The 27048-nt window shown below is 41.3% G+C and overlaps 2 protein-coding genes across 2 annotated transcripts in view; one reads left to right on the top strand and one right to left on the bottom strand.

Moving 5' to 3' along the window:
- LOC140734225 (prolactin receptor-like) overlaps nt 1-196 on the bottom strand; it is a 76656-nt gene extending 76460 nt beyond the window's left edge. The window contains exon 1 of the mRNA XM_073057911.1: nt 93-196. Within this exon, the coding sequence (XP_072914012.1) occupies nt 93-181 (89 nt within the window). The 5' untranslated portion in view covers nt 182-196. The remainder of the gene's footprint in view (nt 1-92) is intronic.
- Nucleotides 176-27048, top strand: cnpy3 (canopy FGF signaling regulator 3). The gene is made up of 7 exons (XM_073057915.1): nt 176-275; nt 388-501; nt 5856-5979; nt 8818-8914; nt 12040-12162; nt 18261-18378; nt 26311-27048. Exons 2-7 carry the CDS (start codon nt 399-401, stop codon nt 26562-26564), a joined length of 819 nt encoding a protein of 272 aa, XP_072914016.1. The 5' UTR covers nt 176-275; nt 388-398; the 3' UTR covers nt 26565-27048.

Genomic DNA, 27048 nt, shown 5'->3' with positions numbered 1-27048 from the left:
ACTCCCTCCGCTTAAATATAATGATCAATCGCTTCGTGAGATACAGGAAAACAAACGAGCGTGGAATCAAAAGATTAAAAGCAGAATCTAACCAGAATTTGCGTAACATATCACAGTTGACTATCATTGGCTGCTTCTCTAAACACTCCCAACATTCCGGAACGTTTGGCGCGTGCTCCATTGAAGGTTTACTAGGATTGGTCAGACCCGGACACGGCTGATCAGGGGATTGGTCAGAGTGAGGAGGAAGTGGATACAATGTGACGAAGCTTTGGGTGGGTATCAATTTCTTATTGAGCGCGATTGTATTTTATTGAAAAAAGACATTGTAAAATAACATTGGGTATAATTATAACTTTTATTGTAATTTTTTTTTACACATTAAAGATCTCGGCGCTATGCTGACCGTGACCGCGCTGATTTCAGCCCTCCTCTTGCTCTCTGGGCTCATTTGGGGGGATGATGATTCCGACTGGGTGAAACTCCCCAATAAATGTGAAGGTTTGTATCGCGCTTGAATCGTTAACAGCTCCACCTGCTACACACAGAAATAAAATGCTACCTGTTAATTATTTTTCTGCTCATTTTCCCATTTTAACTGATACCAGAGGGTGCATAAATCTCATTGACGGGAATTATTGTTGTTAATACAGAAATAAATAGTTGATTATTGTTTATTTCTTGATGTTTTCAAGAAATACACAAAGAAGGATTGATTCTTCAATTGTCATTTAGAGCCACCTCTTTATTACTTATATTATTTTCTGTTTTATGAATTAAAGTTTTTGTGGTTAATGTGCCTAATGCTTAATCGGCCTACTTGGGATTCCTGTGATAACATCTTTTCATGTAATCTGCTCAGATTCTAGTTTAACATTTTATTCCAAATACTCTGGATGGCACAGTGTCCTTTCGCTGAAAAAGAGAAAAATTGCTGTAAATAGGTTGAATAGTTTGGTGCCTAATTCACCTTATGACATCGGTCTTGGGAATTTTAGTGAGTGAAATAATTTAGTCCGTAGGAATAAAGTTTGGAATGTACTTAGTCCAAAGTTGTACCAAACCATCTGAATTGCAAGATACTGTCTGCAATTTTACTGATTGTTTGAGTAGGTGATGATATGAGAATATGGCGAAATTTCAAACCAGAAATTCAATGATATTGGGTTGTCCCAAGATGTGAAAATGTTTCTACATTCTGAGATTTAAAAGTCTCTATATTAATATAAACATTTAAATGGTATATATTTAATTATAAATAAGATACTTGAACAACACACACAAAATGCTGGTGGAACACAGCAGGCCAGGCAGCATCTATAAGGAGAAGCACTGTCGACGTTTCGGGCCGAGACCCTTCGTCAGGACTAACTGAAAGGAAAGATAGTAGCTGATAACTGAAAGATAGTAACTGGCCTGCTGTGTTCCACCAGCGTTTTGTGTGTTGTTGTTTGAATTTCCAGCATCTGCAGATTTCCTCGTGTTTGCTCTTTAAAGTACTTGAATGCTGGTTTAACATTGCTTCAATTTAAATTTCATTTTCCACTTATTTTGCCGACATCCAAATTTATTTCTCATATATATCTTTAAGAACCTGCTCCATTTGCCTGCAGCTTTTTGAGGTGATTTTAAAACTAGAAGGATATTGATCGGAAGGAATCATTGTCATTATTGGCCTTGGTATTCATCTTTGATTTGATCCACTGGAGCATTTTTGAATGCTGATGCCCAAAAATATTGCTCCTCGGCAGCCAGCTTCAAAGCAAAGCTTTTTACTGCCTAAATACACAATGATTTCAGAGGAAGAATGCTTCCAATGATCTCAGTGGACTTGTATGTTGAAAATATGTGCATTTAAAAAACTATTGGTCCTGTGTTAAATCTGATCCAGAAGGGTTAGATATTCACACCGTTCTACAGACTTATCCCTCCCTCCCTCCCTGCATTCCTTTATTGATCTCAACCGTGTCATTTAGCTTCTGACGACCTATTAATTCCTCATCCAACTCTTCCTAATATCTTCTTTGAAATAGTTTTTTGTTTTAACATGTGTCTTTGAAGGAAGCATCTTAGGATGTCGTTCAGTCATTTGGGTGCTTTGTAATGGAAATTGTTTGTGACAAGGGGCACTGGGAAACTGTGGAACTGATAGCCCTGCTCTTTTTTTTTCAGTATTTTTATTCAGAAGAGAAAACAAGATTTACAGAGTGAAACACGTAGATACATCTCAACATAAAGTGTGCACATTCATATATTGTAATAAAATTGATCAAAATATTATAGGATATCACATAAAGGTTTACCACTCCGTAATCAAAAATTTAAAGATAGGTCATACATCATAAAATAATTTTTTATATGAAAAAGTCAACCCCCTACCAACTACCAAAGAAAAAAGCTGATGGATGATAATGGATAATTAGAAAAAAAACATTCACTTAAGAAGAGAAGATAGAAATATACATAAGTCTGTGCACTGTTAAACTTTATAAATTGGAAAAATAATTTAGGATATCATAAGATTGTTTCGAATTTAAGACTGAGCAGCGGATCTTCTCTAAATTTAAATAAGACATAATATCACGTAGCCATTGAAGATGTGTAGGAGGGGTAGACTCCTTCCATTTAAGCAAGATTGCTGTCCTTGCTAAAAGAGAGGTAAAAACTAAAACCTGTAGGTTAGGAGTATTTAAAGTTATATCTTCATTTGCAATAATACCAAGCAAGGCGGTAAGGGGATTTGGGTCAAATTGGACCCTAAAAAGTTGAGAGAAGGTATGGAATACTTTTCGCCAAAACTTTTCAATTTTAGGACAAAACCAAAACATATGAATTAAAGAGGCATCAGCAGAGTTGCATTTATTACAAAGTGGGGAAATGTTTGGATAAAAACTGGACAGCTTCTGTTTAGAAATGTAAGCTCTATGAACCACTTTAAATTGTAGAAGAGAATGACGAGCACAGAAAGATGATTTATTAATCCGTTTAAGAATTTTATTCCATCTTTCATCAGAAATCTGACAACTTAGGTCATCCTCCCAAGCTTTTTTTATTTTATCTAAAAAGTCTTGTCTAGAATCAATCAACAAGTTATAGATACCGGTAATAGAGCCATTAGCAAAAGGTTTTAAATTTAAAAGATCGTCCAGTATCTGTTGTTTTATTTGCTGAAAAAGAAGAGTATGATCCAAGAAGAGAGACAATAGAGGCATTTTTTACAGAATTAACTTCTAAGGAGACCCATGATGGGCAATCTTTACGATAAATATAATAGGACCAAAAAGTAATATTCCTTATATTGGCAGCCCAATAGTAAAACCTAAAATTGGGTAAGGCTAGCCCTGCTCTAATGCAGCTTTATTTGTAGAACATAGAAATTTACTGCCCAGTGTAGGTCCTCCAGTCCGCGATGTTTTAGCCTTCTCTAAGATCAATCTACTCATTCCCTCCTACATAACCCTCCATTTTCTATCATCCATCTGTCTATCTAACAGAGTTTTAAATACCCTTAATGTATCTAGCTCTGCCACCACCGCTGGGCAGGGGGTTCCATGCACTCACTATAAAAATACCTACCTCCGACATACTCACTATACTTCATCCAGTCACCTGAAAATTATGCCCCCTTATATTAGCTATTTCCACCCTGGGGAGAAGTGTCTGGCTGTCCACTCGATCTATGCCTTTGATCATCATGTACACTTCTATCATGTCACCTCTCCTCCTCCTCCTCTCCAAAGAGAAGAGCCCGAGCTTGCTCAGTCTATCTTCATAAGATGTGCCCTCTAATCCAGGCAGCATCCTGGTAAATTTACACTGCACCCTCACTAAAACTTCCACATCCTTCCTGTAATAAGGTGACCAGAACGGAACGCATTACTGTATTCCCAGTGTGGACTAACTTGGGTTTTACAGAGCTGCAACATTACCTTGTGGCTCAATTCCCCCCCCCCCCCCCCGACTAATGAAGGCCAACACATCATGTGCCTTCTTAACAACTCTATTAACTTTCCACTCTTCATGTTTGTATTAAAAACATAGAAACTTTACCCTCAATATTTGTGACTAGTATAAAAATTAGCATTTTTTGAGAATATCACTGTAGCTATTGGCTTGATTCATTCCAGTGAGATAGCCATCCTGTGTTGTAAGTATATATATAATGTCATATATAACAATCACAGCACGGAAACAGGCCATCTCGGCCCTCCTAGTCTGTGCCGAACTCTTAATCTCACCTAGTCCCACCTACCCGCACTCAGCCCATAACCCTCCACTCCTTTCCTGTCCATATACCTATCCAAATTTACCTTAAATGACACAACTGAACTGGCCTCTACTACTTCTACAGGAAGCTCATTCCACACAGCTATCACTCTCTGAGTAAAGAAATACCCCCTCGTGTTTCCCTTAAACTTTTGCCCCCAACTCTCAAATCATGTCCTCTCGTTTGAATCTCCCCTACTCTCAATGGAAACAGCCTATTCACGTCAACTCTATCTATCCCTCTCAAAATTTTAAATACCTCGATCAAATCCCTCCTCAACCTTCTGCGCTCCAATGAATAGAGACCTAACTTGTTCAACCTTTCTCTGTAACTTAAGTGCTGAAATCCAGGTAACATCCTAGTAAATCGTCTCTGCATGCTCTCTAATTTATTGATATCTTTCCTATAATTCGGTGACCAGAACTGTACACAATACTCCAAATTTGGCCTTACCAATGCCTTGTACAATTTTAACATTACATCCCAACTTCTGTACTCAATGCTCTGATTTATAAAGGCCAGCGTTCCAAAAGCTTTCTTCACCACCCTATCTACATGAGACTCCACCTTCGCATCGCATTGCTGTAACTTAGCAGTAGTATCGCATTGTCTTCTGAAATGGATACAGTCCTTTCAGCTGTTCAATTGCACGCTTCTTCAGCATTAAAGTTACTGGTAGGTTAGATTGCAGCTGCCTGCACTTTTTCTAATTTGCTTACAAACCGTTTGAAAATCAGTAATCTGTTCCCCTTTCTATAGAAATATAGAAGTGAGAGTCAGTGCAGTTATTCCTTTCTATTTCTAGAAGTCAGAACCAATTTTATTGATAGTTTCTGCTTGTTTTTTTGTCAAAATTATTCTTTATTGAATTCTATCCTTTGTATATTTCAACTTTAGATAATTTCTTCCCTTTCTCCATATCTTAAAACTTATTGTAAACTTTCTCCGTTTCTGAAAGGTTATCAGCCAAGTATAGAACTCTGAATGTTCCACACCTGGCCTCCCATTTCCAGCATTTCCTGCTATATTGTTAGTGCTTGCTCTAATTAATGGTACTTTTATTTTAAATTCTACATTACTCGTCTTACCAATGTGGTCAATGTAATACATTTAGAATTTTAAACTGGTGCATAGATAAAGCTGGAATCGAGGGGCAGAATTCTGCTTTTGATTTCATAACCAAAACGTTTACTGGATTACTGAAAAAGGATGGAGTTGCACGTATCGCATTAAAACCTTAAATCTGAGCGTAATATTTTTCAGGAATACATTGCTAATTTAGTACATTTAGAACATATTTTCAGTTTGATTTCAACCTTCTGCATTCGTGTTTTTGCTATTATGATAATATAATCTGATGTGCAAAGTGAGCCCACAGGAGATAGGAGCAGAATTTTGGCATTTGTCTGTTGAGTCTGCTCTGCAAAGTACTTAACATATAACTTGGGGTAAATGGCAGCATACTGATACTCAGACTATTGAGATAAAGATATAAAGTGCTTTATCTTTTAATAACAAAGTTAGTATTTTTACTTATTCTGCCCAAGTATTTCCTTTCTCTTATACTTTCTTTTGTATTGTCCTTTAGTTTGCAAGTTGCTTGCTGTGGAATTGAAGTCAGCCTTTGCTGAAACCGGAAAGACCAATGAGGTGATTGATACCAAATACAGCTTTATGGAAGGAAAGGGTTCGAGGATTAAATACAGGCACTCGTAAGCAAACTCTTGCAAATTCACTGAACTTTGATAGGGTGCTTACATTTATACTTTTTTGTTTTTGTCTTTACGTGGCATAGTCAAAAAAAAATGATGGGGTAGTCTGTCTGTCATTCTCTTGAAAAGACATTCTGAATCCAAGTTGGTAAATTATCCACAAACTAGAGGTAACTGGTTGACGTAAACAATGAGGTGCTGTCCTTTGTTTTTGGTTGAAATCGTATTTGAAGCTCAGAGAAAGAGGTGGAACGGTCCACTCTACCAGGATCAAGAACAGTTAATACCCCTCAACCACCAGGCTCCTGAATCAGAGTGGGCAGCTTCACTCATCCCAACAAATTCCACAACCTATGGACTCACTTTCAAAGTCTCTACATCCCCGCTTCTCAATATTATTTATTGATTATTGTTATTTTTCTTTTTTTACTTGCACAATTTATACATTGGTTGTTTGTCTGTCTTTGTTTGTGTCTAGTTTTTCATTGATTGTACTGTGTTGATTTGCATTCATTGTGAATGGCCGTGGGAAAATGAACCTCAGGGTAGTATATGGTGACATGTGTGTACTTTGATAATAAATTTACTTTGAACTCTTTTGTTTGCTTGTTGAAGAGCCCTTTCATAAGTAAGAATGGTACAGCTTCAACTTAGTCCAGAAAGAAATACATCCACAGCATGCATCAACATCTCTCTTCACCAAACGTTCAAACCCAGACAGAAAAGTACATTGCTCACCAGTGTTTTAAAAGTGGAATTGCCATCATGCAAATGAAAAAAGTTATGTTCTGAAATTGCATGGTGAACTTGTTGGGTTTAGCAAAGTGTTTTGTCTTTTTAAATTACCGCACTGTTGTAGGTTATTCAGTCCAACGTGCCCAAAGCAGACCAAGGAAGACGTATTTAAATTAATCCCAAAATTTAGTTCTCAGCTCAACACTAACAATATAGTAGCATAGAATATGACAGGCCCTTTAGCCCACAATGAATATATTCCATACCACACTTCATTTCTGCAACAGAGTGGCAGAATTCATTTTGGACTTAAACCCATTGATATAAAGTTAGACTATGCACCAGGAGCTGTGCAGGCAAGCACTAGGGGATTGATCCCAAGCTTAGGTCTGAAGTTTGAGGAAAGATGCAGGAGGCATGATTTTTGAGGATGGACTGACATATGAGGGGAATTTATTTTGTATTTGGTTGATGTACCTGAGCTTTGTAGAAACTAATCAGGGCAAAAACATTCCGAAGCTTTGACCTACATTCTTTGCATTTATAAGCAGAAAATTCACCTCACAAAGTTAAGGCCTTGATGGTGAATAGCAAGTCAAACAGTTTTGGAGCAGCAGCTGATCAGAGGAGGATATTGAACTGGGTTTTTTGTATCTTGTGCCTGTTGTACACTCAATGTTTTAGGAGCAGCTTCCTCCTGTCCTCCATCAAACTTCTGAATGTTCTATGAAGCCATGAACACAACCTTGTTATCCCTCTTTTGCACCATTCTATTTATTTTATACCTTTATTGTAACTTACAGTAATTTTATGCCTTTCACTCTAACACTGCACAAAACAAGAAAATTGATGACATATGTCAGTGATAATGAAGCTGATTCTGATTCATGACAATTGTCAGAATAACATGTAAATAAAGTTGGAAAGTGAAGAGTTCCAAGTGACCATGTACGTACAACATAGAAATCTACAGTGTATTATAGGCCCTTCGGCCCGCAATGTAGTGTCAGCCATGTAACCTACTCTAGAAACTGACTAGAATTTCCCTACCGCATAGCCCTCTATTTTTCTAAGCTCCATGTACCAATCTAAGAGTCTCTTAAAAGACCCTGTTGTGTCCAGCTCCACCACCTTCGCTGGCAGTACATTCCACGTACCCACCACCCTCTGTGTGAAAAACTTATCCCTTACATCCCCTCTGTACCTACTTTCAAGCACATTAAATCTATGCCCACTTGTGTTAGCCATTTCAGCCCTGGGAATAAGCCTCTGGCTACCCACGCCATCAACCCTCTTCATCACCCTATACACCTCTATCAGGTCACTTCTCATCCTCCATCATTCCCAGGAGAAAAGGCCAAGTTCACTCAAACTATTTTCATAAGGCACGTTCTCCAATCCAGGGAACATCCTTGTAAATCTCCAATGTAGTAAAGAAAACCACATTGCTCATCTCATTTTCAATTGACAAGAGGTTTCTATACATGCACTTTAATCCCCCTGTAGTAAATGCTAACATACCTGTTGCCCTTCAAGTTGCTTGTTGCACCTGCCCCTGAAATTTCAGTGGGTAGCATGGTGACACCAAGTGAGTGATTTTTTTTTTTTGCTGATACTAGTTCAGTCATGACCTTTTCTACTGTTGGTGTGGAGTTTGCATGTTCTCTTCATGAGAACATAGGTTTCCTTCCATACCTCCCGTTGGATAGGTACATGGATAAAAAAGGTTTAGTGCAGGGTTTCCCAGCCTGGGGTCCACAGCCCCCTCAGTTAATGTTAGGGGTCCGTGGCATAAAACAAGGTTGGGTACCCCTGGTTTGGAGGAGTATGGACCAAGAGCAGGCAAGTGGGACTGTAAGTGGGCATCTTGATTGGTGTGGATTAAGTGGACCATCCTCTTAACCTCATAAATTACGTCAACTTGGGTTATTGGCTTTAAAGGGACAGAGCATCTTGATCGTGTTAACATTAGGCTAACGAATGGGGTATTTTTGCTTGAACTATCACCAAGCCAGATTTCCGAAATGAAAGGCAGACTGTTCCATTTTGACGCAAATTTGAATATCAACTGATGGCCTGCATTTTTTCCCCCCTTCTTACAAGGGATATTAGGCTGATCGAAGTCACGGAAAATATTTGTAATCGGCTGCTGGAATACAACCTGCATAAGGAGCGGAGTGGGAGTAACCGCTTTGCGAAGGTGAGGACTGATGAGCTGCCTCTTCATGAAGGGGAGAGACGCAGAGCAGCGTCAGAACGGACATTGCACTTGCTGGGCATGGAGGTTTGCATCCGCACAGAAAGAACCTTGGTTGTGCGAAGGGAATAGCTCGCATATGACAACTTTTATTCTTAGATGGAGTGGCTAATGTATAAGACATAGGTCATTCAGCCCATTGAGTCAGCTCTGCCATTGCATCGTGGCTGATTTATTATCTCTTCAACCCAATCTCCTGCCTTCTCCCATAACCTTTGACACCCTTACTAATTAAGAACCTATCAACCTCCGCTTAAAATAAACCCAATGACTTGGGCTCCACAACTGTTTGTGGTAATGAAATCCACAGATTTACCACCCTCTGGCTCATGAAATTCCTCGTCATCTCTGTTCTATAGGATTGTCGCTCTGCTCTGAGGCAGTGCCCTCTGATCCTGGACCCTCCCATGATAGGAAACATCATCTCGATATTCACTGTATTTAGACCAAGGGTGGCCAACCTTTTACATTCCATGCGTCAATTTTTTCACGCACAAATTCAGATGCGCCATACAATTTTTGTACCCCCATTCAATTCTTGTAAAAATACGTAAATATAGACATATTTAGCATTTTTACATGTTGATTTAATATAAAAACAAGATAAACATTACTTAATGAGACTTTTAACAAATATGTTTTGTCTTCTTTTGATTTCTTCCTTTTTCTTAATCACATTTTCTTTCCGTAACTCAGACCCAAGCACTAGCTTCAGTTTTCCTTCTATTTCAGTCTGATGTTGTGTTTTATAGTGTCTATTAAGATCATGTCTTCTATTATGTGAGGAAAGTGTTTTCACAAACAATGCACAGCAGTTTTCCTGATGGACCCACTATAAATAAGAACTCATTTTCCCACTGTTCATTGAATTCACGCTTACTATCACTTTCTGATTTTCTTTTGCACTGTGACGGGTAACTGAATGTAAAAACAAGGCTTAATTTTTGAAAACGTACGAAACTGAAAATATTCACAAAGGAGAACAAAGCACAACTCAGTAGCGCACGAGTGTCAATTGTAAGCTGACTGGCAAAAACCTGCGACGCACCGCTGGTGCAGACGCCTGGCGCCTCAGGATCAATCAAGTATCAAACGTGTATTGAACAGTTATGGAACGACTGCAGAACAAAAATCCTTCTTTCCTAGTTTGACTTATTGAACATTTTTTAAAATTGAAAACAGATTAATGTGAAAGAAGATACGCCAAAAGGTGTGCACAACATAATAAAATCGCTGAAAATAATTGCTAAGTTTTAGATTTATTCTCAGTAAAACCCATTTCTAGCTCTAAGCTACATGAATTCCTGTTATAGTTTTTTCTACAAATCGGTTTTTGGTTAATACTTTTTGCATGAGTAGGCTTACTTTTTTATTTTTGTCACTGGGGTGCAATGCGCCACAGGTTGGCCATCCCTGGTCCAGACTTTTCAATATTCACTAGATTTCAAAGAGATTTCCCCCTCATTCTTCTATATTCCAGACAGTACATGCCCAGAGCCATCAAAACTTCTTCTTATGTTAACCCCTTTCATTCTCGTGAACTTCCTCTGGGTATGAATATGCTGCCCTCGATAGGGATTTAGACCTAGCAGCAATGAAGGATGGATATTTCCAAGTCAGGACAGTGTGTGTCTCAGTGATGTACAAGGCTAGGAAGTTTTATTGAAGTAACTGCAGCAGATGGCTGTAATGCATTGTGCAGATGGAATGTATGGTACTATTCTTTCAAAATACATTTCCTTAAGCTACAGATTTCCAAGGTGTTTTTTTTTCCCAGTGGGGTTGTTATTTCATTCTAAAACATCAAAATCTGCAAGAAATAGGACTTAACCAGTGATTTCCAAACTTTTTTTTAATGCCATAGACTCCTACCATTGACAGAGGGGATGGTGGACCCCATGTTGGCAACCCCTGGACCTAACGATTCTAGATGGTGTTTGGAGAAAATCCATCTTTATTTTGAATAGCCGTAAATCTCAGATCTAAATCGCAACTTGCAGTCAAGTGAACAGGTCAAGTTCACAGGTGGCAACTTTATGGGCCATAGCAATATCTCATAACTTTGCCAAGAATAGTGCTGCTATTACAGAGAATCGGAATCTCCATGCAGTTCATTGGTTCATTATATAAGGAACTTGGCTTCCTACACTCTTGGATGTGTTTAGTTTTATCTCCTTCCCTATTATCACAGGAATGAAGATTATTTTTATGCCTCGATTTCAGCTTCTTTTGTCTGAATGGATGCATACTTTATAGATGAAAGTAAAATCCTGACTTTATATATAAAGGACATTACTGAAGCCCAGTTACGCACTCTATGATATTAGGAGATGATACGTGAGATCAGCATGGGATACCATAAAGAAACCAATAATAGACAATAGACAGTAGGTGCAGGAGTAGGCCATTCGGCCCTTCTAGCCAGCACCGCCATTCACTGTGATCATGGCTGATCATATACAATCAGTACCCCGTTCCTGCCCTCTCCCCATATCCCTTGACCCCACTATCTATAAGAGCTCTATCTAACTCTCTCCTGAATGTATCCAGAGACTTGGCCTCCACTACCTTCTGGGGCAGAGCATTCCACATATCCACCACTCTCTGGGTGAAAAAGTTTTTCCACATCTCTGTTCTAAATGGCCTACCCCTTATTCTTAAACTGTGGCCTCTAGTTCTGGACTCACCCATCAGCAGGAACATGCTTCCTACCTCCAGTGTGTCCAATCCCTTAATAATCTTTTATGTAATAATAATAATCCCTTAAAGCAGATGTAGTGCTGGAATATATCTTTGTTAGACATTTGTATTCCTTTAACCTGAGGGGCGTGAATCTGTGGAGCCTGAAGGTAAATTTAAAACAGAGGTTGATAGGTTTTTGATTAGTAAGACTATTAAAGGTTAAAGGAGGAGAGAGGTAATAAATCAGCCATGATAGAGCAGACTCAATGGGCCGAATGGCCTAATTCCACTCCCATGTCTTGCGGTCTTATGGTTAAACTCGGTGTTGGGAAACTGTGCCACTGTTGAAAGCCTTTAAAGCTTTATTTTTTTTCTCTCTCAACCAGGGAATGAGTGAGACATTCCAAACTCTCCATGGCCTGGTTCATAAAGGTGTGAAGGTGGTAATGGACATCCCCTATGAGTTGTGGAATGAAACATCTGCTGAGGTGTCTGATATGAAGAAACAGGTGCGTGTGGAACGCCCGGGGTAGGAAGGCTCTGCAGTTGGTAATAGGTGTGAGACTGTTTTATAAGGCAAAGTAACAAAACATAAGATGATCTTTTTTCCTCTTCCTTTGATTGGGTCATTGTTTGTGCCCTACCTTGCCTGCAGCTTGAACTCTGGAGCTCAGATGCAAGCAGCACTCTAGGTCTGAGTTGATGTCCTGCTTTTAAATATTTAATTCTTGGTTCCAAGTTCCTCCTGTTACTATTGCCTCCTGCATTGTTATAACTCAGAGCGATATCTCCATTCTTGCAATTCTCTCTCCCTTTTCCTTTGATTGCTTTATCAACATCCGTATCTTCAATGACTATGGATTCCCTTCCATAAGTGGCAATGTCCCTCTACCTCTTCACCACCATTTCCTCTTCAAAACTGACTTCTTTGGGCAACGTCTCCTTTTCTGGCTCTATTCTTGACAAATATTGTTTAATAAAAATCGTGAGAAGCACTTGTCAGTCCATTCTGTTTTTACATGAGACTGTGTCAAATGGATGTTCATTAAATTCAGTAACCCTCTTCCCCCCACCCCCAACCCCCATGTATGTATTTGGATTTTGTTTGCCTTTGTGTGAGTTTTATTTTTATAAAAGCCTTTATATCATCAGGCCTGAATCATGGCTCTGTGTGGCAGAGCTTGTCAGGCTGGTTAGGGCAAGCGAGAAGCGGGGCCCAGGACCGAATCCTGGCCAGTGTGGTGAATGTGAACTGTTACCTGGGAGTGGCAGCACCTACCCCAAATGTCAACAGGCTGCCCAGATCCTAGCGTCATCGAGCACTACAGCACAGAAATAGGCCCTTTGGCCCATCTAGTCTGTGCCAAACTATTACTCTGCCTAGTCCCATCGAATTGCATCTGGATCATTCCCCTCCCATCCTGGTATTGATCCAAGCTTCTCTTAAATGTTGCAGTCAAACCTGCATTCACCACTTGCGCTAGCAGCTCACCCCATCCTCTCACCACGCTGTCAGTGAAAAGTTCCCCCTCATGTTCCCCTTAAGCTTTTCACCTTTCACCCTTAACCTCTAGTTCTATTCTCACCCAACCTCAGTGGAAAAAAACCTGCTTGCATTTATTCTAAGAGAAAAATCTTGAGACAAGGAGAGCTGTGTAGCCAAAACGTGAGAAACAACAGCTTCCATTATCTCCATGTAGATGGTAACTTCAGATAAATCTATGTTTAACTTCCAGTTAACTACATATGCTACCAAAAACCTTGGCAAACTTCTATAGATGTGTGGTGGAAAGTCAAGTCAAATTTATTTATATAGCACATTTAAAAACAACCCACGTTGACCAAAGTGCTGTACAGATCAGAGCAGATAGCTAAAATCACAAATACAAGGAACAGAGACATAACCAACAAGGCAAACAGCTTATAGACACAAAATAAACAACACACGAGCCTAGGCACAAGCCAAAAATGAGCCACATCAGGAGGATTCAAACGCTAGTGAATAAAGGTAAGTTTTGAGCCTGGATTTAAAACAGTCGATGGAGGGGGCAGATCTGATAGGGAGGGGAATGCTGCTCCACAGTCTAGGGGCTGCAACAGCAAAGGCACGGTCACCCCTGAGCTTAAGTTTGGATCGCGGGGCAGCCAGGAGCCCCAAGTCAACCAACCTGAGGGACCTGGAAGTAGAATAAGGGGCTAGAAGGTCTGTGATATAGGAGGGGTGGGGGCAGCCCATTTAGGGCTTTATAAACAAACAGGAGAACCTTAAAATCAATTCTGAACCGTACTGGTGGCCAGTGGAGAAAGGCCAGAATAGAAGTAAAATGGTCCCTCTTCCGGGCACCTGTCAGGAGCCTGGCTGCGGTGTTCTGGACCAGTTGCAGGCGGAACAGGGACGACTGACTAATCCCAGTATACAGGGAGTTGGAATAGTCCAAGCGGGAGGATATAAGGCATAGATGACTTTCTCGAGCTCTTTGAAAGAGAGAAGCTGCTTGATTTTGGCAATAGTACGAAGCTGGAAAAAACTGGCTTGTTACCTGGGAGTGGCAGCACTGGAGAGTGTGCTGACCGGCTGCATTACAGCCTCGTATGGGAACACCGATGCCTTTGAGCAGAAAACCCCACAAAAGGTAGTGGATTTGGCCCAGTACATCACAAGTAAACCCTCCCAACCATTGAGCACATTCCCATGTAACGTTGCTGTAGACAAACAGCATCCATCATCAAAGATCCTCAACACCTCGGCCATTCCCTTTTCTCACTGCTGAAGGTGCAGGAGCCACAGGACTCGCACCACCGGGTTCAAGAACAGTTACTACTCCTCAACCATCAGGCTCTTGAACAAAAGGGGATAACTACACTCACTTAAGGACTCTGTTATATTGTTATTTTATGCTCGTTATGTATTCCTATTTATTTATATCTGTATGTCCACCATTTGTTTATAGTTTACAGTTCCTGATGTTTACAGTTACTGTTCTACAGATTTGTTAAGTATTCCCACAGAAAAAGAATCTCAGTGCTGTATGTGGTGACATGTATGTACTCTGATAGTAGATTTTACTTTGAACTTTGAACTATTCTCTCCAACATGCTGTGAGATCTGTAGGTCTCTGGTTTACAGAAATTCTTTTTTTAAAAAAAATGTGTTGAAGAAAAATTCAGAGGACTATTCCTTTCATTCATAAACAAGGACACAATTTACATCATCTGTTTTCTGCATGCAGATTTTGCAGTCTGATTCTCTACAGATGTCTATAGAACAGAATAACCCAGTGTCGATAAACTCAAAGCGTGTCCCCATCAGCGTTATTTACATGCATTGGGAAATTGCTGTGGTGTGTTGGCACGACATGCAAAACATTTTTTGACAATCATCAGCAATTATGCAGAATAAAGAAGAATATAAAATGAAGTTAGAAGTCCAAGTGTGGAATAAAATGTGAATAAATATGTAAATACCAGCACATATTCACAATGTACCAGAATCCTTCAGCGAAAATTGATGCACAGTGTTAAAGCTGGAGAAGAGTTCAGTTTTGACCTCGGGTGCTGTCTGTGTGGAGTTTGCAAGTCCTCCCTGTGACCTTGGAGATTTACTTTATTTATTTATTGAGCTACAGCGTGGAATAGACCCTTCGAGTCTCACCGCCCAGCAATGCCCCAATTTAATCCTAGCCTAATCATGGGAATTTTTTTTTTTTTTACAATGACCAATTAATCCTACCAAATGATAAATTTTTGGACTGTGAGAGGAAACCGGAACACCCGGGGGAAACCCACGCGGTCACGGAGAGAATGTAAAAGCTCCTTACAGCACAGCGGCGGGAATTGAACCTGGGTTGCCTGTACGGTAAAGTGTTGTGCTAACCACTACGCTACTGTGCCACCCATTTCTTCCAGATGCTCTAGTTTCTCACCACATTCCAAGGTTGTGTAGGTTGCTAGGTTAGCTGGCCACTGAGTTACCCCTAATATGTAGGTGAGCAATAGAACCTGATTGTGGAGGAATGAAATTTGATTAGTGGAGATGGGTTCCTGATAACTGGTCCAGCCTTGGCCTGAAGAACCTGATTTCTGCTGCAAGTCAGACAAACCATTGGAGGAACTCGGATCCGGCAGCATTTATCGAGGGAAATAAACAGTTGACATTTCAGTCTGAGATGCTTCATTAGGACCCTTCCTGCAGAATGACTTTAGATCTCTTACTGACGGATTGTGGGAGGGTGTCCTGATGAAGGATCTCAGCCCAAAACATTGACTTTTTATTTTTCCATAGATGCTACCTGGCCTGCTGAGTTCTTCCAGCATTTTGTGTGTGATTGATTGTGTGAGGGCTTGTGGTTTTATAAGGGCAAATACCAAGAAGGGGTTTTGCATCAATTGTGACAAGTATAATTTTTTTCTGTATCACTATGGGTGGAGATTCAGGACAGACTGCAAAGCAAGTACGGACAGGCCTGATTAGCCTGTGTGAATGGGGGCCATCACCAGGGTGACTTGTATTAAGCATCGGAGTTAGAGCTAATTATGTGGGGATGCAACGATCGTTTGATTAAAAGCTTTGTGAAACTGTTCGAGTATCGAAAGCTGCAGCAGTTCATTCTCCTTTATTGTGATTTATGATGTTTTATTTTATAATACTGCACCATAAAACAGTGTTCTTTCTTTGGTTATGTTGCTTTTGTGGTTTTATTGCCTTACACTATCGCAATCAGGTTTATTATCACTGACCTATGCTGTGACCTAAATTGTGGCAGCAGTACATGCACAACATAAAAATTACTATAAGTTGCAATAAGAAAACAGTGTAAAAGAGGAGTAGTGCAGTAGTGTTCGTGAGTTCATGGACTGGTTAGAAATCGGAGATCTAGTAATGGTGTACTTGGATTCAGTAAAACTTTGTAAGGAGAGTTCCTTGAGCGATGCTGCTCTGAGCTTGACAAGCTTAAGATAAAAAGATCTTAAAGATTAGCTTTATTTATGTTCACTGAAAGGGTGGCACGGTAGTGTAGTGGTTAGCGCAACAGTTTACAGTACAGGCATCCGGGGTTCAATTCCCGAAGCTACCTTTAAGTTCTCCCTGTGGGTTTTCTCCGGGTGCTCTGGTTCCTCCCACAGTCCAAGGATGCACCGATTGGTAGGTTCATTGGTTATGGTAAATTGTCCAGTGCTTAGGCTAGGATTAAATCGGGGTTGCTGTAATGTGGCTCTAATGCCTAGAAGGGCCTATTCCATGCTGTATCTTGATAAAGAATTGATAAATCAATAAGCATACAGTCAACACAGTCTGAGGATTGTGTCCCGCTAATGTCACCATGCTTCCAGCACCAGCTTACTATCTCTTACCCTAATCGTGCATCTTTGGACTGTGGGAGGAAACCCGAGCACCCGGAGGAAAACCCACGCGGTCACGGGGAGAATGTACAAACTCCTTACCGACGGCGGGAATTGAACCCTGATCGGCGGTCGCTGTCTGGTGCTGTAAAGCATTGCGCTAACTGCTACGCTACCGTGCTGCCCCTCTGCGATGTTTTTCACCCCACTGGGATGTTCCTGGTGCCAGTCAGATGTAATGAGTAATGTGGGGTTGTACCACAGAAGTGATGAGACTATCGCCGGTCCACTGCAGCTCGTGAGCCTCCCAACTCAGTGCTGAACAGCCAACCTGCCCAGCACCCCCACTCATAGCCAGCCCCTCCACACCAAGCTATGTGAGTACTCACTGCAGGTTCCCAGCCCTGCAGCACACAGGGCGAGCGGAGGGGGTATGCATCTGGGAGTGGAACCAGGAATGCTATAACGCATCAGTGGGGTAGTGTTAAGCAGAGTACCAACTTAAAGAGTCATAGTTACACACATGAAAACGTGGTAAAGAAGGGAAAATGCAGTGTTAGCATTCATTTCAAGAGGACTAGAATATAAAGCAAGGATGCCTCTTGGGGATTATATTTTTTTTGTAACCTGCCTGACTGTTGTCTAAGCATCAAAATTGTACTTTCCTCAAGACACACACTCACCATTTTAGAGCAACACACACAAAATGCTGGAGGAACTCAGCAGGCCAGGCAGCATCTATGGAGAAGAATACAGTCGATGTTTCGGGCCAAGACCCTTCAGCATATCTACATTTTAGAAACAGCTTCTCCTCTGCATGTGATGTCTGATTGGTGCTGAACACTACCTCACTGTTTTGCTTTCTTCTTGCACTATTTATTTACCGTATGTTCTTACTGTAATTTACAGTGTTTTTTCTGTATTGCCCGAAACAGCATATTTCTTGACTGTCAGTGATAATAAACCCAAATCTGATGCAGCCTCTGGCAGCTCGTTCCTTAGACCCACTATATTCTGTGTGGGGAAAACTGGCCTTCAGGTCCCCTTTAAATCTTTCCCCTCTCACCTTGAGTCTATGACCTTTTGTTTTGGACTCCTTACCCTGTGACTATCTATCTTTTCTATGCCCCTCATGGTGATCTGTAATATCACCCCTTCCAATGCCACAAGTTATCAGACTCTTATAACATTATATTATTTTCTTTAAGCATTATGACTGTGTTGGTGCTAGATTAACCAGTACGTGTGTGCTCTCTTTAAATTACAGTGTGATGTGATGGTAGAAATGTATGAGGATGCTATTGAGGACTGGTATAAAAATCACCAGGAGGAAGACCTCACAATATTCCTTTGTGAACGACACGTGTTAAAGCCCCACGAAACAGGTACAAAACTTTAAAAACTCAAAAGTCTGGCTGATGTGCACTTACTTAGGTTGCTATGAGCTTTGGTATAGATCAACTTTTTGTTTGTTTTAGTTGTGTTCTTCCTTGTATAATTTATGTTTTTCTTGTGTCTGTTATGCCTGATGCTATGTACCTGTATCATAGAGCCATAGAGAAGTTCAACACAAAAACAGGCCCTTCAGCCCATCTAGTCCATGCCGAAACCATTTAAATTGCCTACTCCCAACGACCTACAACTGCACCATAGACATCCATACCCCTACCATCTACGTACCTATCCAAACTTCTCTTACATGTTGAAATCGAGCTGGCATAGACCACTTGTGCTGGCAGCTAATTCCACACACTCACAACCCTCTGAGTGACAAAGTTTCCCCTCATGTTCCCCTTAAGCTTTTCACCTTTCATCCTTAAGCCACGACCTCTGGTTGTAGTCCCATCCAACCTCAGTGGAAAAAGCCTGCTTGCATTTACCTATCTATACCCCTCATAATTTTGTATGCCTCTATCAAATCTGCTCTCAAGCTTCAACATTCTAAAGAATACAATCCTAACCTATTCGACCTTAGAACTCGGGTCCTCCAGATCTGACAATGTCCTTGTAAGTTTTCTCTGTATTCTTTCAACCTTGGTTTCACCTTTCCTGTAGGCAGGTGACCAAAACAACACACAGTACTCCAAATTAGACCTCCCTTATGTCTTCTACAACTTCAGCATAGCAACCCTGCTCTGTGCTCAGTACATTGATTTATGAAGGCCAATGTGCCAATATCCTTTTGTATGACACATATATTCCCAGATCCCTTTGTTCTACCACACTCCTCAGTGCCCTACTGTTCACTGCGTAACACCCACCCTGGTAGGTCCTACCAAAGTGCAAAACCTCACACTTGCCTGCATTAAATTCCTTCGGGCATTTTTCAGCTGGTTTTTCCAGCTGATGCAAGTTCCTGTGATGGCTTTCCTCACTGATCACTACGCCCCCAGTCTTGGTCTCATCTGCAGTTTAGCTGACCCAGTTTACCAGATTATCATCCAGATTGTTGATATAGATGACAAACAACAACAGGCCAAGCACTGTTCCCTGCAACACACAGCTCACAGCTGTGATACACTTGCAACTAAGTTATTGTTGCACCTCTGCTGGCATGTGCTCCTGTATCTGATGATAAACTCAACGTTGATCTTGAGAGCAATTAATATTGGGCTGGAAAGGACCTGTAGCGAAAAAAAAAGTATCTGTCGCCCACCCACACACACACACACACACAGAGTTACTTCAGAATGTTTTATCTCTATAAAATGCTTCATAGATTTGGGGTGAGCGAGCTGTCTTCACAGCTTATTTCCTTCTGTGAGCTGCAGTATCTCAAAGGAAACGAGGTTTGGCAGTAGGTATTGAAATGGAAAGCTTGATGATTAAATTTAGCTTTGAAATCTGCTCCTCTTTGATGACAGTAAATGCAATGGTATACTAGAATTACGGAAGAGTCAACACTAAAGTATGCTATATGCTATGTTGAGTCTCCATTGGCTCATTCAAATAACAATCCAATATTAATAAGGATGAAAGAGTGCAGAGGAAATTTAGAAGGTTGTTGCCAGGACTCGAGGAACTGAGTTGCAGAGATAGGTTGAATAGGTTCGTATTTTATTCCCTGGAGCACAGGAAAATGAAGGGAGATCTTATAGAAGTATAGAGAACTATGAGGTGTACAGGTAGTGTGATTGCATGCAGGCCTTTCTCTCCCCTCATTGGATGAGACTAGAATTAGAGGTCATGGGTTTAGGGTGAAAGGTGAATCTGAGGAGGAACTCAGAGGATGGTACGAGTGTGGAGTGAGTTTCCAGTGGCAGTGGTAGATGCAGGTTCAGTTGCAATATATAAGAGTTTGGATAGGTACATGGATGAGAGGGGTATGAGGGCTATCTATGGCGCAGGTAGATAGGACTAGGCAGAAGATCAAGACGGCAGGGACTGGATGGGCCGAGGGGCCTGTTTCTGTGATGTAACGTTCTATGACTAATCCAGTCAGTTCCAGTCCCCCTTTTCAAGTTCAAGTTCTAGAATATTGTCAATTCAACCATATACAGTACACGGCCAAACAAAACAGTGTTCCTTCGGACCAAGGTGCACAACATTAGTATGTATAACTCACAAACAATACATCAAGTAATATTACCACCAATAACAAATAATAAAATGTATTGCAGGAGATTGACATTTAGCTGAAACTTTTCTCAGTATTTATTCAGTTCATTTTTGAAAAGTACGGTTCAAGCTCGGTCCTCTGTCCTGTTAGTGCATTGTAAGTACCCATCCTTCTCCGGTTATGAACAGCTTGTATATGTGATCAGCATTTGAGTGTCCAACAAGATCGATTTGCTGGTGCTGCAGGATTGCAGTTACCTTCTGCCAGGTGGGAACGGTATTTCCACGTGCCTCTGCTCACACCTGTTTTTGTTATCTTCTTTCACTCTCCGTTTTTGTTCATTTCTGACTTACAATCAGTTTGGAATACCCAAAGCGGTTACAGAGTTAAAGTGTGCTGTAGCACAGGAGCTGGTCCTTCAGCTCACCTAGCACAGGCCGAACTGTTAATCTGACAATTACTATCTGAAGGACACTTGTGCAAAGAAAACCCTTTTAATTTAATTATTGAATGTAAATTCCTCAGCTACCACATTGGGATTCCAAATCATTCCTCTGTATCAATGAGCCAGAACTCTGGCTCCTGGTCCAGTAACTTCACCAACACTTTGGGATTTTTCAAATATCGAGACTCTATTTAAGCACACCATTTAAAATGACCTTGTAATGATATTTCATATAAAAATTATGCAAAAATTTATTAACTTCAGAGGAGCAGAATTAGGCCATTTGGCCCATCAAGTCTGCTCCGCCATTCAGTCGTGGCTGATCCTTTTTTCCCTCCTCAGCCCCACTCCCCGGCCTTCTCCCCGTAAACTTTGATGCCGTGGCCGATCAAGAACCTTTCAAGCTGGCCTCCACAGCTGCCTGTGGCAATAAATCCCACAAATTCACCATCCTCTGGCTAAAGAGATTTCTCTGCATCTCTTTTTTAAATGGACACCCCTCTCTATCCTGAGGCTGTGCCTTCTTGTCCTGGACTCTCCCACCATGGGAAACATCCTTTCCACATCTACTCTGTCCAGGTCTTTCAACATTTGAAAGGTTTCAATGAAATCCCCCCACGTCCTTCTAGATTCCAGCAAGTACAGATCCAGAGCTATCAAACGTTCCTCATATGATAACCGTTTCATCCTTGTGAACCTCCTCTGAACCCTCTCCAATGCCAGCACATCTTTTTGTAGATGAGGAGCCCAAAACTCTTCACAATACTGAAGGTGAGGCCTCACCAGTGCCTTATAAAGCCTCAGTGTCACATCCCTGCTCTTGTATTCTAGACCTCTTGAAATGAATGCTAACATTGCACTTGCCTTCCTCACCACTGCTCTACCTGCAGGTTAAACTTTAGGGTGTTCTGCACAAGGACTTTTGCATCTCAGCATTTTGGATTTTCTCCCTGTTTAGGAAATAGTTTACACATTTATTTCCACTACCAGAGTGCAAGACCATGTATTTCATTTGCCACTCTCTTGCCCATTCTCCTAATCTGTCTAAGTCCTTCTGCAGCCTTCCTGTTTCCTCAACGCTACCTGCCCCTTCACCAATCTTCATATCATCTGCAAACTTGGAAGAAAACCACCTTTTCCATCACCTAAATCATTGATATACAGCATAAAAAGAAGTGATCCCAACACTGACCCTTGCGGAACACCACTAGTCACTGGCAGCCAACCAGAAAAGGATCTTTTTATTCCTACTTGCTGCCTTCTACCAATTAGCTAATGCTCTAACCATGTCAGCAACTTCCCTGTAAAACCATGGGCTCTTAACTTGGTAAGCAGCTTCATGTGTGGCACCTTGTCAAAGGCCTTCTGAAAGTCCAAATATACAACATCCACTGCATCCCCTTTATCTATCCTACTTGCAATCTCCTCAAATAATTCCAACTGGTTCGTCAGGCAGGATTTTCCCTGAAGGAAAACATGCTGACTTTATCCTATCTTGTCCTGTGTCACCAAGTACTCCATAACCTCGTCCTTAACAATTGAATCCAACATCTTCCCAACCACTGACGTCAGGCTAACTGGTCTATAATTTCCTTTCTGCTGCCTTCCTCCTTTCTTAAAGAGTGGAGTGACATTTGCAATTTTCCAGTGCACTGGCACCATGCCAGAGTCCAATGGTTTTTGGAAGATCATTACTAATGCCTCCACAATCTCTTTCAGTACAATGGGTGCAGTTGCTCTGGTCCGGCTGTCTTATGTACCCTTGGGTCTTTAAGCTTTTTGATCACCTTCTCCCCTGTAATAGTATCTGCACTCACTCCTCTTCACTTGCACCCTTCAACATCTGGCACACTGCTAGTGTCTTCCACAGTGAAGATTGATGCAAAATACTCATTTAGTTCATCTGCCATCTCCTTGTCCCCCATTATTATTCCTCCAGTCTCATTTTCTTGTTCTCCTATATCCACTCTCATCTCTTTTATTTTTTGTGTTTTTCAAAAAGTTTTTACTGTCCACTTTGATATTGTTTGCTGGCTTGCTTTCATTTTTCATCCTTTCCCTTCTAATCATTCTTTTAGTTGCTCTCAGTTGGGTTTTAAAAACTTCCCAATCCTCTCTCTTTTGCCTTTACATTAGCTTTAATTTCCCTTGTCAGCCACAGTTGTACTATATTGCCATTTGAGTATTTCTTTGTTTTTGGAATACATCTATCCTGTAATTTCCTCATTTTTCCCAGAAACTCACAGCTTTGCTGCTCTGCTGTCATCCCTGCCAGCATCTCCTTCCAATTTACTTTGGCCAACTCCTCTCTCATACCACTGTAATTTCCTTTACGCCACTGAAATACTGCTATGTCAGACTTTACTTTCTCCCTATCCAATTTCAATTTGAACTCAAATCATATTGAGATCACTGCCTCCTAAGGGTTCTTTTACCTTAAGCTCCCTAATCACCTCTGGTTCATTACATTACACCCAATCCAGTATAGCTGATCCCCTAGTAGGCTCAACAACAAACTGCTCTAAAAAGCCATCTCGTAGGCATTCAACAAACTCACTCTCTTGGGATCCATTTCCAACCTGATTTTCCCAATTGACCTGCATGTTAAAATCTTCCATGACTATCACAAAGGCGCTTATGATACGCCTTTTCTATTTCCTGTTGTAATCTGTGGTCCATCTCCCAGCCACTGTTGGGAGGCCTGTATATAACTACCATCAGGGTCCTTTTACCCTTGCAGTTTCTTAACTTGACCAACAAGGACGTAACATCTTCTGATCCTATGTCACAACTTTCTACTGATTTGATGCCATTCTTTACCAGCAGAGCCACAACACCCCCTCTGCCTATCTTTGTACCCCTCCAATACAACATGTAACCTTGGATATTCAGCTCCCAACTATAACCATCCTTCTGCCACGATTCAGTGATGGCCACAACATCATACCTGACAATCTGTAACAGTGCAACAGGATCATCCACCTTATTTCTTATGCTCCGTTCATTGAGGTACAGGTGTCCCCCCCCCCCCCCCACAAAGGTAGAGCGTTCCTATGAAATCTTTCTTAAGCCGAAATGGTGTAAAGCGAAGAACCATTAATTTATATGGGAAAAATTTTCGTAAAAGCGAAAATCCTCTTTGTAATGCGAAAACAGGTTACTAATGTAGGTCTTTTGTAAAAGCGAAGTAGCATAAAACGAACAATAGTAAAGCGGGGAAAATCTGTATAACACTTTGAATGCTACCCTTTTTGATTCTGCATCCCTGATTAATCGATACTCAGCTTGCTGGCTGCAGTTATGTCCTGTCATCTGCTGGCTCTTCCTGACAGTCTGACTGCTCCCTATCTTTGCTTTTTTACCATTCATCCTGTCCTGAGTCGAGTCACTCCAGTTTCCACCCCGCTAACAAAGTGGTTTAAACCCTCCCCGGCAGACAAACCCACTCGCGGGTTCAAGTGCAACCCGTCACTTTTGAACAGGTCATACCTCCACCAGAAGAAATCCCAATTATCCAACAACCTGAGGCCCTGCCCCCTGCACCAGCTTCTCAGCCATGCATTAATTTGTCAAGTCATCCTGTTTCTACCCTCACTGGTGCGTGACACAGGCAGCCATCCAGAAATTACTAACTGGGAGGCCCTGCTTCTTAGCTTTCTACCGAGCTCTTTAAATTCTCTTTTCATGACCTCTTTGCTTTTCCATGTCATTGGTACCACCACATATACCAAGACATCTGGCTGCTCTCCCTCCCTCTCCAAACTGCTTTGGATGCAATCTGACATCAGAATCAGAATCAGACTTTAATCGCCAAGTACCTATGCACATACAAGGAATTTACTTCCAGCAGATGTTGTCTCTCTGCTCATAACAATAATAATGATAAATATAAATGAAAATATAGATTATACATACAGGTAGTGCAATCCAAGTAATAGTTAGCCGACAGTTAACCGGCAGTTAACTGTTCAGCAAAGTGACCGCAGTAGGGAAAAAACTTCTCCAGTGCCTATTAGTCTTAGTCTGGAGGGATCTGAAGCGCCTACCAGACGGAAGCAGATCAAACAGTCCGTGCGCAGGATGGAAGGAGTCCTTTATGATGTTCCCCGCCTTCTTCTTCAACCTGGAAGAGTACAGGTCCACAATAGAGGGCAGGGAGGCTCCAATGATGCGCTTGGCAGTCCTCACTGTGCGCTGTAGTCTGACCCTGACCCTGGCACCTGAGAGGCAACATACCATCCAGGTGTCCCGTTCATGTCCATAGCATCTCCTCTCTGTTCCCCTGATTATTGAGTCCCCTATCATTACCGCTCCCCTCTTCTTTCTCTTTCCCTTCTGCACCACGGACCTATACTCAGTACCGGTAACCTAACCTCTGTGGCATTCCCACAACAGTATCCAAAGCGGTATACTTATTTTTGAGGAGAATGGCCATGGGGGTGCTCTGCGCTAACTGCCTATTTACATTTCCATTTCTCCTGACAGTCACCCAGCTACTCGCCTCCTGCATCTTCGGGGTGACTGCTTCCCTGTATTTCTGATCGATTTACCTTCTCACTCTCCCATACAAGCCAAAGGTCGTCCAGATCCCTAACACGGTCTTCAAGGAGCTGCAGCTGGAAGCACTTCACGCAGATGTGTGCTCTCAGTGGGAAGCTACCACTGTTGAACACATCTGCGTTAGCGCGCCACCACCAAGGGCACGTACGCAGAAAGGTTCCCAAGATAGGGCCAGTAATATCATGAAGGATCCCACCCACCCTGTTCATGGACTGTTTGTCGAACTCCCACCAGCATCCATGCAGGGACCATTGGACACAAAAGCAGTTACTTCCCCCCAAGTCCTCAGACTAATCAACACCTCAATATATTAACCTACCCCACCACCCCCCAAAACTACTACATACACATCAGACACCCTGTACTCTGTACAGTCAGTGTATGTAAGCTATTTGGTCACACTCAGTCTGTTACTTGTATGTAGTTTTTTGGATTACTGTTACATTTATTGCTCTTTTTTTAATTGTGTTTTTATGCTAATTGTTTTTTTTGCTGCATTGGATCTGGAGTAACAATCATTTTATTCTCCTTTACGCTCACGTACTGAAGGCTGACAATAAGCTATCTTGAATCTTGAATCAGAAGACTCGTGCTGTCTTCCTGAAAATGCATCACCGGCATAAATGAGCAACCCATTCTGTCTACTTCCTCAAGAGCGTGCAGTTCAGGAGGAATTGCCGTATGTGTTAAAGACCTAATTAAAGTTGTGGCACACTAGGTGAATGTACAAATGACAAACTTACTCTCTTTCAGATTGTTTGAAGGAAGAATGGACAGGCCGGAAGGGTGACCCTGCGGCCATTGACGTGGATAAGAAGAAGAAGAAGAAGAAGAAAAAGAAGAAAGATACGAATGGGGAGGAAGAGGACAAAAAGAAAGGGAAGAAGGGAAAGAAGAAAAAACAAATAGAAGAGGAGAGTGAGCAAGAGGAGGGAGGAAACATATCATCAGGCGATGAGCAAGCACAGCAGGAATTGCGTCCTTCCCACAGACCTGATGAACTGTAAAGACTGAAAGACATGAGCAGGAAGCATTTATTTAAAACAGTATTTTAAAGAGCACCGTGGTTTAAAAAAAATCATTGACCTGAACCATATGGACCTTGCTCTTAAATGTGCGTTTAAATATATTTAAATGAATCAGGTCTTCTGTGAGCAAGTGGTTACTCTTCTGTTTGTTCTCTGCAATAACCTTTTTTTTTCCTTCCATCTTTTCCTTGGTGCACAGAATTAATTTTAACTAGTATTTTATGACCGGATACTCTGTCCTTTGCTTTTTAAAACTGTTTGGATGTTTTGTTGACCCAGTAACGTATACAGAAAAAAATAATTGGTGTCTTATGTTTTATTTTGTCAATGTGGGTGCAGTTTTGTAATTAGTTGAGTTACATTTCTGGACATTTGGTCACTGCTGCATTCAAATGACAAGCCTTAAGGTAGAAATGTTCCTGAACGGAGTATCTTGAATAAAAGGCTTGGGAGAACTTTTAAA

Source organism: Hemitrygon akajei, chromosome 10 (genome assembly GCF_048418815.1).
Source record: "Hemitrygon akajei chromosome 10, sHemAka1.3, whole genome shotgun sequence".
In the NCBI taxonomy this organism is placed as follows: domain Eukaryota; kingdom Metazoa; phylum Chordata; class Chondrichthyes; order Myliobatiformes; family Dasyatidae; genus Hemitrygon; species Hemitrygon akajei.
This window is presented reverse-complemented; position numbering and strand designations above follow the sequence as displayed.